Here is an 18,168-nt window from a genome sequence, read left to right on the forward strand (position 1 = left end):
GTCAAGTCAAGGTCCCTTTCCTCACGTCTGTTGGCTATTAGAACCAAGTGCCACAGATAAATGTGTCTGCCCGAGACTTGTCTTCTATATGGCAGATGGGGCTCCCAAGGGCAGCTGGCACCTGGGACCACAAGCCTAGTGCTCGACCATGCCATTAGCTGCACTGGTCTGGATGTACACAGCTACAAGGTAAATGGTTCTCAGGGGGAGGAAGGCTTTGGGGCAGGGGGGATTTTAGATGAAGTTACTGAAGTCAAGTGACTGGACAGGGGACAAGCACGATGGCCATGCCTCGCTCACTGGTAGTCACTTACGCTTCTCCAGCTGGAAGAGAGGTAGAGCTGGCAGGAAGGGACTCGGATGAAGGCTTCTCCGCTGAAGGGGCTTCAGGGAGCTTAATCTCCTCAGGGGGAGTGAACATGCCTGAGACATTGAAATCTATCGCTAAATAAAGCAAAACACAAATTAACATGCTGAAGAAGCTTCCTCTGCACCAGTTGTCCTCAGGCTGGGAGCAAAGGCACCTCTCAGAGCATGAGGGATTGACCCACAGGTGTCTGGCTCCAGTAGGCTTTGGAGGCCCCCTGTAAGGTCCTCCAGTAGGCCCCTTGACTCCAGTAGGCTTTGGAGCGAGTACTGGTGGAGAACAAACCAACCTGCAGAGCTGGAGCACCTGCCACAGTCACTGCAGATGGGGCTCTCAAGGGGTTTCTCTCTGCCCTTGGCTGCCAGATTCTGAACAGTGCCTCAGATTCCACAGGGTACCTAGGGATCTCCTAGCCCCCAAGGTGTGGAGTGGGATTCCCACTGTATGCCGTCAGGAATTTGAGGACTAGTGATCTATTGCCTTGCTTTACATGCTTCCTCATGCTCTTGCCTTGCAGCTGCTAGTAGCTGAGGAGGAAAAAGACCTGGACAGGACTTCCCTCCTGGCCTCTCTGGGTCAGAGTCTCACCCCTTCTCATCTCATACACAGGTGTGCCATATCTGAGTCTGCAGGTTGCTCAGTCACAACACCTGGCCATGTCTCTGACCTCACTGGCCTTGATCCAAAGAAAACTGGAGCCTGGCCTGCAGTACAGATGGGCTACCCCTTACCCCCAGGGAAGAGGCTGTCAGCATTCTGTATCAGGGCTTCCACAACTCCCACCACCTGGATGGAGGACACGGAGGCCAGGTCTAGTTGCAGTGGGTCTCTAGACAGGATGGGAGAGAGAAATAAAAAAAAAAAGCCATTAGGAGTGTTGTAAAATAGGAAACGGAGATATACAATTAGTGCAGCTGCTGTCCCGGCAGTTTACTGGTCCTTGAAACCAGATTATATGACTGTCTGCCTGCCTTCTAAATATGGTACCTCTTTGGAGAGAAATCCTGGGGGACACAAGGATTAACTCCTTTTATGCTTGCTGTTAGTGAGGAGAGAGGTTCAAAGCAGAAGGCACAGCTGTATGGACCAGTGCCAGGGAGGGAGCGCACTGCCCTTTTATCTCTAGTAGCCTGGATTCAAACTCTGCCTTGTGTCATGCATGCCATGAGTGTGCTGGGTCTCAGCCTGTCCTCAGGAAACATTTCCTCCCTTTTGCAAAATGCTGCCATATAGCAGCAGAATTATGGGGTCAGGAAGAGTGTATCACTGGAGTAGGTCAGGACTGAGATGAACTGGCTGACCTATGTGACAGGGATACTGGAAGGAGGTAGAATAATTTGGGTGGAGCCACACCAGGGTTGAGGGGTATTGGTGGTGTGAATGGTGGCACAAGCTAGGAGGTAGGTGAATTAATTGAATACTGAGGTGCACTGGTAGAGCCAGGCAGGATGCCTAGGAGTGGACTGGCAGTACATGCTATAGGTTTGGGGAACAGTGCATTAAGGGAGTAGTGTTTAAGAGCAATGCCATAGGGGCCTGGACAGTCAGTACTAACAAGACCCTCTTAAAGGAAGTGCTCCAACTGTATCTGCTTGGTCAGCAAACACTAGCCAGGGCTTGTGATGAAAGGAGGCAAACACTCAAGTACAATGGTGGAGAGGAGGGTCCCATCCCAGAACAGATACCCTGGGAAGCCCATGTATTACCCTGTGTTCTGTTGTGACCACAGCAGGTTGGGCCCCAGAACGATGGCGATGTTGCTAGGGCTCATTTTATTCACTTCCTGATGTTCAGCCAGCTTAGCTAAAAACTTGATCAAATACCTGTTGGAAAAAGGAGGCAGTGAACAGTAGGAGACCACAGTCCCATGGCACCTAGAGAGTTAGTACTCTGCATGGCCACATGGAGATGGGGGAGCTGAGACTACCATCTGGGCCTCTCCCCATCAGACAACGCAGAGCTGGTAGGAGTATGGAGGGCAGGGCCCGAGTCCCAGATGTACACTTTGCACTGCAATGAGGAGGCAAGAATTCCCTCCTTGGTCCCTCTCCTGCAGTGATGAGTAGAGGGCACAGTGAAGGCTGGTCCCCCTTGTCTAAGGGATTTGTTTTGTGAACACCACTGCCTAAGATTTCCTGTCCTGGTCTCTTGCTGCTTGAGAGTTATGCAGGAGTCATGGTCTGGGTGTTTTGGGAGGGGACCATTCTCTGCCTGTAGCACTCCCACAGCCTGGGTGGTGGGCATAGTACAAAGCCAAGATGCACTGATCCTTGTGCCAGACCTCAAGTTGTTGTAGCTGTCCTGGGGGAGCTGGCTGCAGGTGTCTCGGAGGCTCTGCACACGCTCCTCAGGCTCTTTGAAGCTGAAACAGAGGAGAGGGGAAAGGAGACAGTTTGTCTTGTATTTTGCATGGAAGGATGGAAGGAGGAGGGAGGCAACAGACGAAGAGAGGTGAAAGCTCCCAACCCTTCCCCATGTTGAGGCAGGCTGAAGCATGGCTGTTGGACTTGCTGGGAGGAGAGGGCCAAATGTTATGACAAAGGAGGGCCTGTAGGTTGGATACAAATCCAGGACAGTACCCTCCCCCTCACCCAAATGGACTGCTCACAGATGCCAGCAGAGGAACAGTGCAGGGATCAAAGGGGAGACTATCAGCTTTGAACTCTTTCCTTTCCCTGTTCTTGTGAGTCTCCTCTGGTCTTTCCTGTGTTTTTAATTTGGATAGCACCTCTCAGGCTCAACCCAGCATGCTCCAGTCCCACTCTCATTCCACCCCCTGCAATAACAGCAATTGAACAGTTGTATGCTGATACTGGAGTCACTGCTGGGCTGATCTGCCAATCAGGATAATAGGGGGACATGAAGTTCATCTCTCTGAAACCATCTCAGGTTGCTGGAATGCTCAGACAGAGGCCACTGCATGGCTCATGCTCAGTCCACAGTTGGATGCTATCTCTGGAGCTAGAAACATTTATTGCTATAGCTTGACTTAGGACATCTGCATCACTGGCTTCCACTTACAAAGCTACACTCAGCCAGTTGTCATAGAGGTCAAAGGTCATCAGGGGCTGGGGCAACTCTCGCAAGTAGGATTTCAGTGCACCTGAGAGGAAGCAAATTGATGCGCTTTAGAAAAAAGGTACTCTGCTCCACCCACTGCATCCAGCTGGTGCCACAGCTGGTCCCCAGCACCCCTGCCCTCTCCAGAACCTCCAGTACAGACCAGCAACAGCATGTGGGTCTGAGTAGAATTCCTCTAGGGCACTGGAGTCATTGGCCAGGCTGCACTTCAGCTTCCTTAGCATGGAGGCTCCTGCTGCCAACCTGAAGAGTCCCTAGAAGGAAGAGAGAGGAGAGAGAAGTTACAGGAGGATGGACTGGGATTTGCATGGATGGGCAGAGGTGGGGCAGCAAGTGGCACCTACCTCCTCCCTCATGCCAGATGCCAGCAGCATCATGACACAGGCTTCAATGGGGAGCGCGATCTCCCGACCCAAACTCCTCAAGTGCTCCTCTAAGGGCTCCCCATAATACTTTGATACAGCGGTATTCAAAGGGATCGGGGGCTCTGGAAAAAGAGGTGAGAGATCAGGAGAGAATACAGGCTAAACTCTCACAGGGAAGTGGGTGAGGCAACATCTTTCTTCTATGAGTCCAAGCCCAAATGTTTAGGGTCAGTGGGCTGCATGTTTAGACAGCCAGGTAGTGACTGAATGAGCTGAGAGCTGTCAGCCTCTTTCCTCACAGGACAGGGGACCACATCATAACGCCCCTGTCACCACAACCCGCTCTGTCTTGCCAGCAGTTACAGCAAAGGGGCTGAGCCCCCATCTCACTCCTAGCTTTGGCCTTTCTAGGTGAGGCTTGGGCTACATTGGCAGGGGGCAATCCACATGCAAATCTCACCTGCCTGCTCCTTGCACTGTATCTACGTTGTTCACCAAAGCCCAGCTTCAAGGTGATGGAGAGACCCATAAGAAGCAGTGAAGAAACCCATCCCTTTTTGGTTACACCCCCTGGGCAGTCAGCTGGACTTCCACCCTCCATTCCACCCAAATCAATGTGGACAGCTCTGCTTTTACCTGTCTGACCGTGGGTTTCCCTCAGCTCTGTCAAGGCAGCGTCCAGTGATGCAAGAGACGTCTGGTGGTACTGAGCTTGGATTTCTAGCAGCTGTCAGAGCAGATGACATGCAAACACAGCTTTACCCTGCAGAGCATCTCCCACAGAAACCCTGGCTCCAAGAGATGTCACTGAGAATGATGCTTTCAGACAAGATGTGAAAGGAAAGCAGAGTGGGAGGTGACAGAGAGATACAGAGGACCTTTCCTAAAGAGGTGGGATGACGGAGGGTGGGGATGGACAAGGATATAAAGATGAGGCCAGTACCACATAGCAAACCCAAGAGATTTTTATGCAATAGGAAGGAACTGAGGAAGGGACCTGCATGGAACAGAGAGGCTTACTTTGATGAAGTAGTTAGCGTAGTTGTCCTCCTTGGTGGAGAAGTGATATAGGTCAGCCATGTACTCATCCTGGGGAAAGAAAGGCAGTAGATGTCAACCTTCATCCTCATCACTCCCAAAAAGGAAGACAATGCTTCTGTGGGGGCACCTACAGCAGCCCTCATTAATGCCACGGCTCACACATAAAGGGTGCTCCTACAGCCAGGTCATAAGAACTGCCATATGGAGTCAGACTAAAGGTCCATCCAGCCCAGTATCTTGTCCTAACAGTGACCACTAGCAGATGCTTTAAAGAGCATAATAAACAAGGCATCTTTAGAGTGATCCATCCCTTGTCAGACCCTCTTCGTCACCAGCAGTAGGTTACATTTATCTAGTCCCTATTCTACAGACCTCCACTACCTCCTGTGACACCAAGTTCCACAAGTTAACTAAGTGTTATGTAAGAAAAAAAAAGTACATTTTGTTTGTTTTAAGCCTGCTGCTTGATCATTTCATTGGAGAGCCCTTAGTTTTTGTGTTATGAGATGTGACAAATAATACTTCCCTCTCTATTTTTTATAGGCCGCTCACAATCCCAGGCCTCTGTCATATCCCTCCTCTCATTCAAGCTGAAGAGCCCCAGCTTTTCCAGCCTCTCCTTGAATAGAATATGTTCCATAATCTGTGCCTAGAAGACAGGACTGTATCAAGAGAAAGACAGCAAATGAAGCAAACTGGGAGACAGACCTGTTAAAAGTTTCTGTGTAAATTAAAAGAGGAAAGAGCAGCAAGGGTGATATCACGTTGGGTGTCTACTAAGACCAAATCAAGAGGATGAGGTAACCTCCAAATAAATAACGGAATGATCCAAATCAGGCCCTAGTGCAGTGGTTCTCAATGTTTTTAACTTGAGGCACCCCTTGTTAGACTTGAAGTACCCCTTGGAAAATGCTAATTCATCGTTTTTCACTCATTTTTTTTTTTTGAGTGCAGAAAAATAATAGAGCAGTTTTTCTGTTGCAAAGAACTTAGAAAGCCCACAACAGGTCAGAATATTTTAGACACTATGAATTCCTATTCTAAATCTGTGTGTTCATCTTGTGAATATGTTTGCACACCTACACAGGGCCAACATGACATGGCACCCCAGGGAAGCTTTGAAAGTGTCTCATGGCACTGTAGGTTGTGCTGCTGGCCCCTGGTTGAAAATCACTGCCCTAGTGCTCATGGGAGATTTAATTACCCTGATATCTGCTGTGATGGCAATACACCAGTGCACAGACATTCCCAACAAGTGTTTGTACTGTGTTGCAAACAATTTTTTGGTACAGGTGGAGGAGAAACCAACTAGGGGAGAAGCTCTTCTCAATATGCTGCTTACTTAGAGGCAAGAACTGGTTAAGAAGCTGAAGGTAGAAGGCAACTGCGTGCGACAGGAATCATGAATTAACATAGTGCATGATCCTGAGGGGAAGGAAGAAGTATAATAAAAACATTGGACTTGAGAAAAGCAGACTTTGATAAGCCCAGGGAAATAGTAGGCAGAATCCCATGAGAGGCAAGTGTGAGGGGAAAAGGAGTCCAGCCGAGCTGGTTATACCTTAAAGAGACAACATTAAAGGCACAAGAGCAGGCTATCTTGCTATGAACATAAGATAAAAGTGCAGCAAGAGACTGGCTTGGTTAAATTCTGGAGTGGAGAAGCTTGAGAGAGTCCAGAGAAGAGCCACGCGCATGATCAGAGCTCAGGGAAGCAGACCCTACGATGACAGGCTGAGAGCCCTAGGGCTCTTTAGCCTGAAAAAGCGCAGGCTCCGGGGTGATCTGATGGCCACCTACAAGTTTATCAGGGGTGACCACCAGCATCTGGGGGAACGTTTGTTCACCAGAGCGCCCCAAGGGATGACGAGGTCGAATGGTCACAAACTACTTCAAGATCGTTTCAGGCTGGACATAAGGAAGAACTTCTTTACTGTCCGAGCCCCCAAGGTCTGGAACAGCCTGCCACCGGAGGTGGTTCAAGCGCCTTCATTGAACACCTTCAAGATGAAACTGGATGCTTATCTTGCTGGGATCCTATGACCCCAGCTGACTTCCTGCCCTTTGGGCGGGGGGCTGGACTCGATGATCTTCCGAGGTCCCTTCCAGCCCTGATGTCTATGAATCTATGAAATTATGAGCTCTTCAGTTGCCTAAAACTTAAAAAAAAAACCTCTGAAAAAGTGGAAACTTGGCCACAGTACTAAAGATGATACGAGTATAGTACAGGCACAGTACTAAAGATGATATGAGTATAGTACAGGCACGTGTGGAAAAAATCAGGAAGGCCAAAGTGGCCCAAATTGAGGGTCAGCCAGAAAAGGATATAAAAGCCAACAAAAAGCACTATATCAGTAAGTTTGAAGAAAGAGGAAGACCATGGAAAATGGAGGTCCCTTGCTGAAGGGGGAAGGGAAACCGATGTGGCTGAAGGCTGAAGTGTTTAATGTCTTTTTACTTCAATCTTCATAAAAAGATGTCAAGCAGAGTTAGCAGCAAGGGTTAATCATCCTTCAGTAGGAAAATAACAGATTAGAGGTTAGTTTGAGCTTACTTAGACAAGCTGGATGTTTTAAATAAGCAAGGCCAGATGAGATTCACCCTAGAGTGCTCAAGGAATTGACTGGGGTAATTGCACAAACACTGGCTATAGTCTGTGAGAGCTTACAGACATCAGGTAAGGTCCCTCCAAACTGAAAAAGGGGAAATATAGTGAAAAAGGGGATGGTGGGGAGAGGGGAAGAGAACCCAGGGAATTACAGATGAGACCAGCCAATGTAATATTAAATACCAGAAAAGTTACTGGAACATATCAAAGAATCTATTTCTAAGCAGAACTAGATAAGGATAAGAAAAAGTGATAAGGAGCAGCCAGTATAATGGGTTTGCCAAGAGCAAAGGATAAGTTGCTTCTTTTATAAGTGGATGGCCTTTGTGTATGGAGGGGAAGTTGTGAATGTGACATGATTTGATTTTATCCAGGCTTTTGACCCTGTCTCTTATACTCTCCTAAGTAAGGGAAGGAAGTCTTGTCTAGATGAAACTACTACAAGGTGGGTTCAATAACTATGTCTCAGTGTCTAACTGGGAGGAGGTATCAAGTGGGGTCCCTCCCAGGGGTTGGTTCTAGTTTCAGTATTGTTTAATATCTTCATTAATGATTTGAAGGGTGGAACCAAGTGTATACTTCATAAATCTGCAGATGATGCTAAGTTTGGTGGGGTGGCAGTCACTTTGGAGGACAGCATTAAAATTCAAAACAACCTTGATAAACTGGAAAAATGATTTGAAATAAATCAGTTGAAATTCAATAAAGACAAATGCAAAATACTATATTTAGGACAGAATGACCAAAGAACAGATACAAATTGAATGGCTTGGCTAGGCTACAGTACTACAGATGTTGACTGGGAGTTACAGTGGACCAAAAACTGAATGAGTCAACAGTGCAATACCATTGAAAAAACTGAATAATACATTGGGATGCATTAGCAGGAGCGTTGCTTACAAGGCAAGGAAAGTGATTATTCTACTCTATTCAACACCGGTGAGACCTCACTTGAATACTATGTCCTGCTTTTGGACACTGTACTTCAAAAAAGGCATAGAAAAAGTGAAAAGGACCCAGAAAGGAACAAAAATTATTAGAGATTTAGAAAACATGATGCGAGAGGACAGGTTGGAAGAACTGGGAATATTTAGTTTATGGAAAAAAAACTGAAAGGAACTATGGATAAGTCTTTAAATACAAAAATGGGGATTATTTAGATGATGGCAATCAATTGCTCTCTGTGTTCACAGGAGACAACACAAAGTAATGGGCTTAAATTACAACAAGAGAAACTTAGGCTGGATACTAAGGAAAAATTTCTAACCATGAGGGTGTAATTTAAACACCAGAACAGCCTAAAGTGGTTGCAGAATCTCCATCACTAGAAGTTTTTAAGTGCAGGTTAGACAAACATCTGCCTGGGATGGTTTAGGTGGGCATGTTCCTACCTTGAATAGGGGCTGGATTATATAACCTCTTGAGGTCCCTTCTATTTTTCCTTGGTTCTATACATCTCTCTGTGGCAGTCACTCCAGAGATCTTACTAGTGAGCAAGGCTTTCACTGGTTGGGCTGCTTAAAGACCAATGTTTTCACTCCAGATAGAGCTCTTCATGGAGTGGTTGGCTTCTGAGAACTCCCGGCACACAATAGCTGAGGATAAATGTGACCCTGGCCCTGGAGACCTTTCTCCATTTTTGGCTCATCTTGTCTTTCCCCAAACTGAGGAGGGAGGCTGCCCACTCACTTTGCATTGCTCCACCCTCCTCTTCACCTCCTCTTCTTCCTCCCTCAGGTTCTCCAGTTTGATGGCTGCAGATGATGCTCCAGGGCCAGTAGCAACCCCAGCACTGTTACTGGAGTTCTTGACAGCTTGATTCAACCTTTGGGTTACAAAAGAAGAGTCTGATTAACTACCTGGGTTAACATGAGCAGAGGAGGGCTGCCAGGGTGTTCAGGGGCATGGAGAGTCTGTCTTATGACAGGAGACTGGAAGAACATGGCTTGGTTTGTTTGGGAACAAGGGCTGAGCAGGGTTATGATTGCTGCCTATAACTGCATCAGGGAGCACTGTCCTTCAGCCTAAGGTCAAAGCTGGCACAAGAGCCAAGGGGTATGAACTGGCCATGAATGCATTTAAGCTGGAAATTAGAAAGATATTTCTAACCACCAGAGAAGAGATGTGCTGGAACAGCCTCCCAATAGGAGCAGGGGAGTCCAACAGGCCCGCTGCTTCTAAGGTGGAGCTGCATTCGCTTATGAAGGGATAACACAATGACATAGCATCCACAATATCAGGGGCCTGGACTCAATGACGCAGGGAGTGCACTCAAGCCCATGGTTCCTATTTAAAATGAAGGGCACCAGCCCCTTAAATGAAAGCATGAAACATCCCTCCCTGTCCCTTGTCCAAGTCAGGAACAGAGTGCAAAGAATACTGGGAAACACGTGATCCCAGGAGCCACAAAGCTTGGGATGCTTTTAGCAGAGCAGTTGTTTGTGGGCTCTACTTTGCACTCCTGCTCCATACAAGGAATTGGTCATTCAGAGCTAGGAAGAGTGTGAGCACAGACAGTGTCAGCACTACCCTGGGACCAGGCCCTGCACTGGGGGGATGTGGGCCAACAGGCAAGTTGACCAACACACAGTCTTCATGTTAACAGTTATTGCTTACTGTGTTGCCCTCAGCCTCTGCCTGTTTTGCCTGTATAGTTGATTTGAGGGTGCCTTTACCACAAAGAGCCTGCATGAATGACTGGAGCATTCTTGCCTGCAAGTGACTTAACCAATCTCAGCTTTCAGGGAGAAGCTCCCTCCTCTGCCCTGCACCTGTCAGTGCCCATTCTTAGGGGGCAATCATCTGGATCTCAAAGTACATCATCCTACTATCTGGCTGCAGCAGTTCCTCCCTCTCCACTCCCACTGTCTGCCCTTCCTTGGTACCTGCTCTTGATGGAGTTCCAGTCTGAGATCAGCTTCTGAAGGGTCTTCTTGCGTTTCAGGATAACAGGCAGTTCCTCCTGGGAGAGATTGGGGTGAGATTTAATCACAGATCCTGCCTGTGGGCCTAGAACAGCTGTTTATGCTACATGAAGCAAGGTGGGAGGGAGAGAGCAGTTCCAGAGAGGATGAGCAGGCAGGGGAGATGGAATGAGTGAGAAAGGGTGGAAACACAAAGATAAGATAGGGAGTGAAGGAGAGAGGCCAGGGCTACCTCACTCAGTTTGTTCAGGGGCTGTAGGACCTCTCTCTCCAAGGCGATTTCAAACTCAGCCAGGACTTTGGCCAGATTGCTCTGTATGAAACAACTCATCTCTAGAGCTTTCCTGCAGGGATGGAGGGGAGAGAGAATCACTGCAGGCCTAAGCGACCTCTCCCCTACACCCATGTCCCCACTTCCAGGGGTACTTCACTGGGGAGGCAGACAGCGATGATCTCTAAAGTAGTTCTCAGCTCCTGCTGCACTTGGAGGTCCTGAACACAAATCCTAACACTGGTGCTGGGGGAGCTGGGTGGATGACCCCTGTCACCAGCATGTTGGCAGGTAGATTCTGGCAGCAGGCACCCCAGGATTGGGGCCGCGGAGGGTACATGATTTGGGTTCTATGGAGAGCCCTGTTTCAGGGCTCCTTAGCTCCTCTCCTCCAAGCACTTACCCCATGCTGGAATCAGTGTCTAGTTCTTTGAAGCTCTCAGCCATTGTGATGGACAGAGCCATCAGAGGCAGCTTCTTCTGCACAGAGCCAAGGAAAAAGAGAAGAGAGGGAGACAATGAGTAGACTTGTCCGGGCTTGAAGACCTGGATTTGAATTCCAATTCCGGCATGGGCAGGGAAAGCCATAGGATGGGCAGGGAGACACTTACCACCCGCTTGTCCACCTCTGAGCCACTCTGCCCCTGTAGACATGCCTGGAGCCTCTTGGACACATTGTGTGCTGCCTTCTTCGCCGGCTCAATTCTCTGCTCAATCTAGAGGGAAAGGGGAAGGACAGGATGTGGGCAAGACTGGGGGAATCCCTTCCCCTGCCAGCTGGAAACCCCTCCTCTCACTTCATTCTGGCCTAATCACAGGGACTCCTCCTTGACTTGCTGGGGTTGTCTAGCTGAGACAGTGGCTCTGCTTTAGGGGAACAGAACCTCCCCTTTCCCCAGCATGTAGGGACCTGGTGTAATGCCCTGTATCTGCTAACATCCCATCACATCCCCCTGTGGTCAACCCCTTGTGGTCATCTATTGTCTTTTTTGTGTATGTAGTTGGTTCCTCACGCAAACCACATGCCATAGTGTATCTGTAGGGGAGGGGGTTGAGCAAAGCAAATGGAAAGTGCCACCTCCCACCCCTGATTTGCTGTGGGAGGCACAGCCCTGTGCCCAGAAGTATATGTGGGGGGGACTGGGGCACCAAGAATGAACCCGTGGAGTTCATGCTGGATGGGCTGCTGCACCAGCATGCAACAAGCCCATTCCTCAGCTATAGCAGCCAAACTCACGCTGCTTCAGTAAGTGCTGTAGCTGTAGTAGCTGCTAGGGCAGATAAGATTCTGCTCCCCCTGCCCTCCTACTCCCCAGTGGTCAGTATATCCTGCCCCCTCAAGTTCTGAAATACCTTGCTACACCACCTCTGTCACCTACATTATGGTTGTAGCACACTTGTGTCATGGCCTCATTCTCGTCCTGACTGGTTTGGCCTGCATAGCCTGGATGTAGGTTCCTAAACATGGCTATAACACACTTACGGACAAAAGCAGGCCATGTGCTAATGTGATTAGAACATGCTGTAACTGAGTCCTCCAACACGACTGTTGCTGCGCCACAGACCTCAAAGCCTTGCTGGTATAGCACAGCCCACAAAAGAATGAGTGCCTGAGACCAGCTCTCTCCACTGAATGGGACCATGGTATAGTCAGCCAGAAACCCTCATCCCTGTGCCCTAGCTGTGGGGAAACTTAAGGTGCTTGTCCTAGGGCTATTGCCATTATACCCAGGCATCATTCCAGGATGCACAAAAACCCAGGCCAAGGCTGACCTAGGCATTAATGCTACACGAGCACATGGCCCGTCCCACATACATGCCTGTGCCTGTGTGTACAAGCTTGCGGGCCAAATCCACACCTTACCTGCAGCAAGTCATCCGTCAGAAGCTCAGTTGCTTCTTGGCTTCTGAGGAAGGAGTGGGAGAGACAGACATGTCAGCACAGGCGGAAGTATCAGCACATACTGCAACCTCTATTCTGCTGTCTCGGGAAAGCAGGCACTTGACTGCCCCCTCTCCTGTCTGCTCACAGGGATAGAGGGCAGAGGGTGGGTCCTGGATCATCACATCTAAAGCTCTCAGAAGGCTTTCAAGAGAAGCTTACAGGTGAAGAGGATGTGAGGAACATGAAAGGTGCCCTGCCTTTCAAGTTGTTCTCCTTATCACGTTCAGGGAGAGCAGATAGCACAGCAATAGCTCGGGCAGTGAAGGCCTGCTCCAGCACCTTCACAGATGAGCATAGGATGTAGGCCAGGGGTGGGCAAAATACGGCCCGGGGGCCGGATGTGGCCCGCCAGGCCATTCTATCCGGCCCACAGGGCCCCTAAAAAATTTAGAAAATTAATATTTATCTGCCCTGGGCTGCCTGTCATGCGGCCCTCGATGGCTTGCCAAAACTCAGTAAGTGGCCCTCTGCCCAAAATAACTGCCCGCCCCTGATTTAGCCCAAGATCTTCAGAAATGACCAGAGAGTCTGGGACCCACCTTAAGATGCCTTAATAATCCCGATTATCAGAAAGTGCCAAGCACCCACCCTCTGACAAGCAGGGGCATCTTAAATCAGAAAATGCCAGTTCTTCCAGCTCCAAAACATTTCATTCAAAGCATCTGGGGTTTGGCAACTCTCCCGAACCATTGGCGTTAGCTGGAGCCCCTGGGGAGCTGCCTGCAATAGCTCGGTGTGGCAGAGCTCAAGAATATCCATTTCATGGAGCAGCCACGGAGTGCCAGGAGTTTCCAGTTTGCTGGAAATTTTGAGATATTTTTGTTTCAGTCCAACTCAATTTAAACCAGAAGCAAATTTCAGGCAGAGAAAGTTCCCTAGGATTGGGATAGTCTCCTGTTTGGCTGTCTCTTGTCACTGGTCACTTGGAAAAAATCTTGGCCTTTGTATTGTGCACCTTCTCTTCCCACCAGGGCTGCAGCTTGAGCTGGCCCATTTCAGAGACTGTACCCAGACTGAATGCCATTGAAGAGGCGCAGCCACAGGCAGCTGGGGGTGGCAAGGCTTGAGGAAGGCCGAGTCAGATGGGATTACAAAGGAGGCCACAGAAAAGAGGCTCCGAAGTCAAGCAGTGCCATAGCCAGCTTGGCACAGGCAGAAGAGAGGCATTGAAGCTGATCCATACCTGTTGTCAGTCAAAAGTGTACCTGAGCAAAGCTGAGGCACACTGGGGGTGGCCTTGGCCATGGTGACAGATAGACACCTCTCTGGAGCTGTAGCAAGAGACCCTAAGTGCTCTCCTGCCTTGCACCAGCAAGCCTCCTGTATGAGGAGAAATCCAGGGGGGCTGTTGCTTTGAGGGAAAGGAAGGCGAGGCTATGGCAGTGTGAAAGTGGTGGTTGCCTGCCCTTGGGTGAACAAGGAGATACGTTTGGGCTGTTCTCAGCCTCCTGGCATGAAAGTGTGCATGTGTGTGCACATGCAAATGTGTGTGCACGTGTGGGTACGTGTGTGCAGAGAGCAAAAGAGAGCCGAGAAGGGGGGCCCAAAATTTAATTTCTGGTTTTTGCAAGGGGAGAGCTTTGGAAACTGGAACAATTTGGTGAAGAGGGGGAAAAAACCCAACAAACCAACACAGCAGAGACAGGACCAGAAAAACCCTCCGAGGGGGAAAGGGAAAGGAGCCTCCCTCAGACAGCCCCTCCTTTGTCACAGGCACTTCCCAAAAGCTAAAGGAAACAAGGGGAAGCTCCCTCCGCCTCTCACAGGGGATTCAACTTCTGCACGGGGCCTTCTCCAGCCCGGAAGCGAGAGTAGCAGTGGGAGTGGATGCTCCTTCATTCTTACTCCTCTTCCTGGGGGTCCCTCCCTCTCTCTTGCTGGTAGTTGGGGAACTTCTCTCTGCAGCACCCCATCCCTGCATCACAGCTGCTGCCTGCTCTTATCTCCCCACAGGAAGGATTAAGCTTCAGCAGGGCTTTCCCTTCACAGCCCATCCAGCCCAACGCTGCAAGCTACCCTGGTATGCTGCAATGGAAGATGAGGGCCTGGGTGCATCAGAGGGCAGCACCACATGTGCCGCAGCATCTCTGCTGATCGGGGTCCAGCAGGACAAGGGCAGCTGGGCGGCACTGCTCCATCCGCCCAGCTTCCTGAAGGACCATGGGAGCTGCTCATGGGTGATTTGGTGCATTTCCCGCCTTCCCCGGTCACCCCGTCTCCCCTGGGGCAGCACTGGTTCTAGGGCAGCTTTAGCAGGACCCCCAGGATCCCTGTCCCCAGCCCCCCACTATCCCCTCAGCCTGGCACGCCTCTGGCCCACAACCTCCGGGAGGCTAGGACTTTGCACAATGCTCTCCTGCACGGCGTCTTGGCCTTCCCTCTGCCCAGAGCCCGAGAGCTGGCAGGACATCGCCACTTTTGGGAGAGAGCGCGAAACTGGGTCCTTACCGTCCCACGAGGCCAGGATAGGTGAGCTGCTGCCGCATCCGGTGAAACTGCCTCTTCATCATCTTGGGAGACGGGAACGGGGCTGTGCCACCACAGCCACTGCTGCGACTGCGGCCACGCTCAGCGCCTCCCGCTTAGCACCCACCAGCTGCGCTTGGCGTCATCAGAGATGGGGGCTCCCCTGCCTCTTCCTCTGCTAGACTCCACTTCCCCTCACGCGCAACTTTTCTCTCTCCTTCCCTCTGGTCTCTCCCCACCCTGTTTTCTCTCCTTCCTTCTCTTGCCTCCTCGCTCAGGGCTTCAGGCTCCCGCCCTCTCCCCTCTTCCGTTTCCCGCACCCTCCTCTTCTCAGAGGCGTCCTGCTCCTTCTCCTCCTCTGTTGCCTCCTCTCTGTTCGTCTCTCTCTATTTCCTTCCTTATCTGGCTCCCCCCCACGCCCTTGTACTGATCAGGTAAGAGCAGTCAGGGCTCTTGCTGCTGCTCTCTGGTTGTCACCACCCCACAATATAAATAACTTCAGCCAAGCCTTAAAGGGGAAATATTATTACAAGCACCTAACAAGGCAGAACAAGCACATGCCGCTGCTGCATCAGAAGAAAGAGCCCACGCTACCCTTCGCTTGCAGCTGGGGTGTCCCCAGCCTGTCTCACACAGCTGCCTGGGGACTCCGGGCAGCGAGAGGCCAAGCCACAGTGCTGGTAGAGCGGTTTTGCAACTGCTCTACCCCAGCCCCTTGGCCATGCCCTGCTGCCAGTGTCTCTTGCTAGTCCCAGCCTGGCCCCACAGTTCTGCCAGTGCTCCCTTCTGCTATTCCAGTCTTGCCTGCTCAGTCCCTCAGGCCTGCCAATACCGCTCAACAGCGATCAGCAGCATTCCCCGGCTCTTTGCCCTTCACTCCCCGCTCTGCAGCCCCTCTGCTAAGCCAAAAGTTGTCCTTTCCTGTGTTTGTACAGCACCTAGCACAGCAGGCTCCCAGGCCCCAGCTTGGCCAGCCTCAAGGCCCTCTTGGAACAGCTCTAGCAGTGCTCCTCACTCTTCATCTGCAACCTCGCCAGCTAGCCCAGCCCTGAGATTGTTCCCTTCTAATTGCAGCTGCTTTGCTTTGTCAGCACAGAGCCCCTGGTGTGCACCTGCAGGATGGTGAGAGCAGTGGAGCAAGGGAAGCCCACTTCCTGTGGGGCTACGTGTGACCCTGTAGGTAGGGAGCTGGCAGCTTTGGTTGCTTACATTGGGGTAAAGCGCAGAGCAACACCTACATGCAGCTGCCTGAAGCTCAGCTGTAGCAAGGGACCACAGAGCTGCCTGCACTACGTTTCCAGGCATAGCAGGCTGCCTAGTGCCGAGCTCTGCGACTGCTCTCAGTGCCTTCCTGCCTGCAGAACCCAAGCTTGCAGGGACACAGGGCAGCTGAAGCCCTGCTCTACAAACCAGATCTTACCAGCTATAGGGTGTCAGATCTGTCAGACTGGGGTTCTCTCTTTCTTAGCTGCAAAGAACCAAATATTGCCTCCCCCCAACCCCTGCCAAACGCACCCAAATTTAGCCTTTTCTGGCATTCTAGTAGCGAAGGGAGGTGCTGTGGCTAGGTTGCAGGGTGAGCGGGGGAACTAGCACAAAAGCCAAGACGGGAAGTGGTCAGCACTTGTGTGTGCTAAGCAGCATGCTCGCTGCAATGGTAAGCAAGAGGGCAGGGAAAACTGGCCTATATGCCTCAGCTCCCCCCAATACACACCAGCACACTAAAAAAACCCCAAACTATTTCATACCACTGCTTCTCAGCCCCATGTGGTCTCTTGAGCTCTCAAGGCAGGAGAAAGGGCATCAACCCCATTTTCCAGGCAGGGACAGAAGCTACCTGGGATGACTGTAGGGGGTTGGGATCATAACTCAGGTCTCCCCACATGCAAACCAGCATCCTGCCCCTGGGACCATGCATGGCCCCCAGGCCTAGAACTGGGCTTACTTAAAGCCTACAGCCAATGATAATGGCCAAGGATGCCGAGCTCTGCAGACTCCAGGGTCACATACTGTAGCCAGGACCTTAGTGTTGGAGGACTCCTTGCAAAGCCTGCCCTGAGTTTACCTACCTCTGTAAAAGAAAGAGCTGAGCCAGCCTGGCTGGGTCCATCCAAACCCAGAGCTCCAGGCTGGGCATTTCCAAGATGAGGATTGGATCCTCAGCTAGCCTTCCCCACCTGCTGAGCTGAGGTTTCCTTTTCTCTCAAACAGGGGGTCAGTGCAGAGCTGCATGGTACCATCCTGACTGCCCTTTCATGAGCTCTCAGACAGAATCCACATGAAGGAAACCCAGAGCGCAATCAGACACCTCCAGATTCAGTGCCTCCCAGGAACCATACAGAGCAAGGGGAGAAGAGCAGAGGGCAGTAGAAAGGAAGTACGCAGTAAATGCAAGCTGGTCCCAGAACCCGTTTAACACAACCATATCTTACTGTCACTCCCAGCCTAGGAGCAGGACTCCAAATAATTTACAGCATTGGCTTGGGAGGGGGGATTTGGATATTTTTTTTAATAGGAGTTTCTAGCAGCAGACAGACCTTACACCAACTCCAACTCGTCTTGCAAGGAAAACCAGGGCTGTTCTCACTGCTGAAAGTGACCCATTCAACCCCTGCATCCCACAGCTTGCTCTATCCAAAATAGTTCTTCCTCCCCAGGACCAAGCCCAGCCCCAGCCAGCACATAGGGCCTTGCAGCACAGCAAGTCAGGGGAATGAATTCTGGCAGTGAGTGCAGAGGTTCCATAGAAAGCCCCAAAGGAAGAAGTTGGCACAGAAGCATGCATGTAGCAGAGCTACCTGGTTGCAAACAGTGTGTGCACCATATGGATGGGAGCAGGGAAGAGAGGCCTCAGCCTTCATGTCTGGCCCCTACAGCAGAAGCACAAAGCCATCCTTCCCCTGCAGCAATGCCTGGCCCTGGCTCCTGCTGCACTCCCCCTCCATTGCAGGAGGTAGTTAACACCCTGCTAACAGCCTGGGAGTGACTAACACACCGAAACAGGAATTGAGCAGACACTGGGGGACTTCCAGGCCCAGGCCAGTGGAATGCAAGTCACAGCAGTACAGAGAGCCTTGAGACTTTGGCTTCTGATGTGCTG

At 50.7% G+C, this 18,168-nt stretch overlaps 1 protein-coding gene across 1 annotated transcript in view; it reads right to left on the reverse strand.

Moving 5' to 3' along the window:
- The window catches only part of SH3BP1 (SH3 domain binding protein 1), a 20,670-nt gene extending 2,563 nt beyond the window's left edge, over window positions 1–18,107 (reverse strand). The window contains exons 1-16 of the mRNA XM_006025958.3: window positions 15,051–18,107; window positions 12,522–12,564; window positions 11,269–11,373; window positions 11,061–11,137; window positions 10,619–10,730; window positions 10,348–10,424; window positions 9,152–9,287; window positions 4,834–4,902; window positions 4,450–4,540; window positions 3,793–3,935; window positions 3,591–3,702; window positions 3,389–3,470; window positions 2,649–2,729; window positions 2,074–2,190; window positions 1,099–1,196; window positions 315–444 (exon numbers count right to left, since the gene is read on the reverse strand). Coding sequence (XP_006026020.1) covers window positions 315–444; window positions 1,099–1,196; window positions 2,074–2,190; window positions 2,649–2,729; window positions 3,389–3,470; window positions 3,591–3,702; window positions 3,793–3,935; window positions 4,450–4,540; window positions 4,834–4,902; window positions 9,152–9,287; window positions 10,348–10,424; window positions 10,619–10,730; window positions 11,061–11,137; window positions 11,269–11,373; window positions 12,522–12,564; window positions 15,051–15,112 — 1,535 coding nt within the window. The 5' untranslated portion in view covers window positions 15,113–18,107. The remainder of the gene's footprint in view (window positions 1–314; window positions 445–1,098; window positions 1,197–2,073; window positions 2,191–2,648; window positions 2,730–3,388; window positions 3,471–3,590; window positions 3,703–3,792; window positions 3,936–4,449; window positions 4,541–4,833; window positions 4,903–9,151; window positions 9,288–10,347; window positions 10,425–10,618; window positions 10,731–11,060; window positions 11,138–11,268; window positions 11,374–12,521; window positions 12,565–15,050) is intronic.
- Window positions 18,108–18,168: the final 61 nt, after the last annotated feature.

This window comes from Alligator sinensis, unplaced genomic scaffold, assembly GCF_000455745.1.
Source record: "Alligator sinensis unplaced genomic scaffold, ASM45574v1 scaffold215_3, whole genome shotgun sequence".
In the NCBI taxonomy this organism is placed as follows: Eukaryota; Metazoa; Chordata; order Crocodylia; family Alligatoridae; genus Alligator; species Alligator sinensis.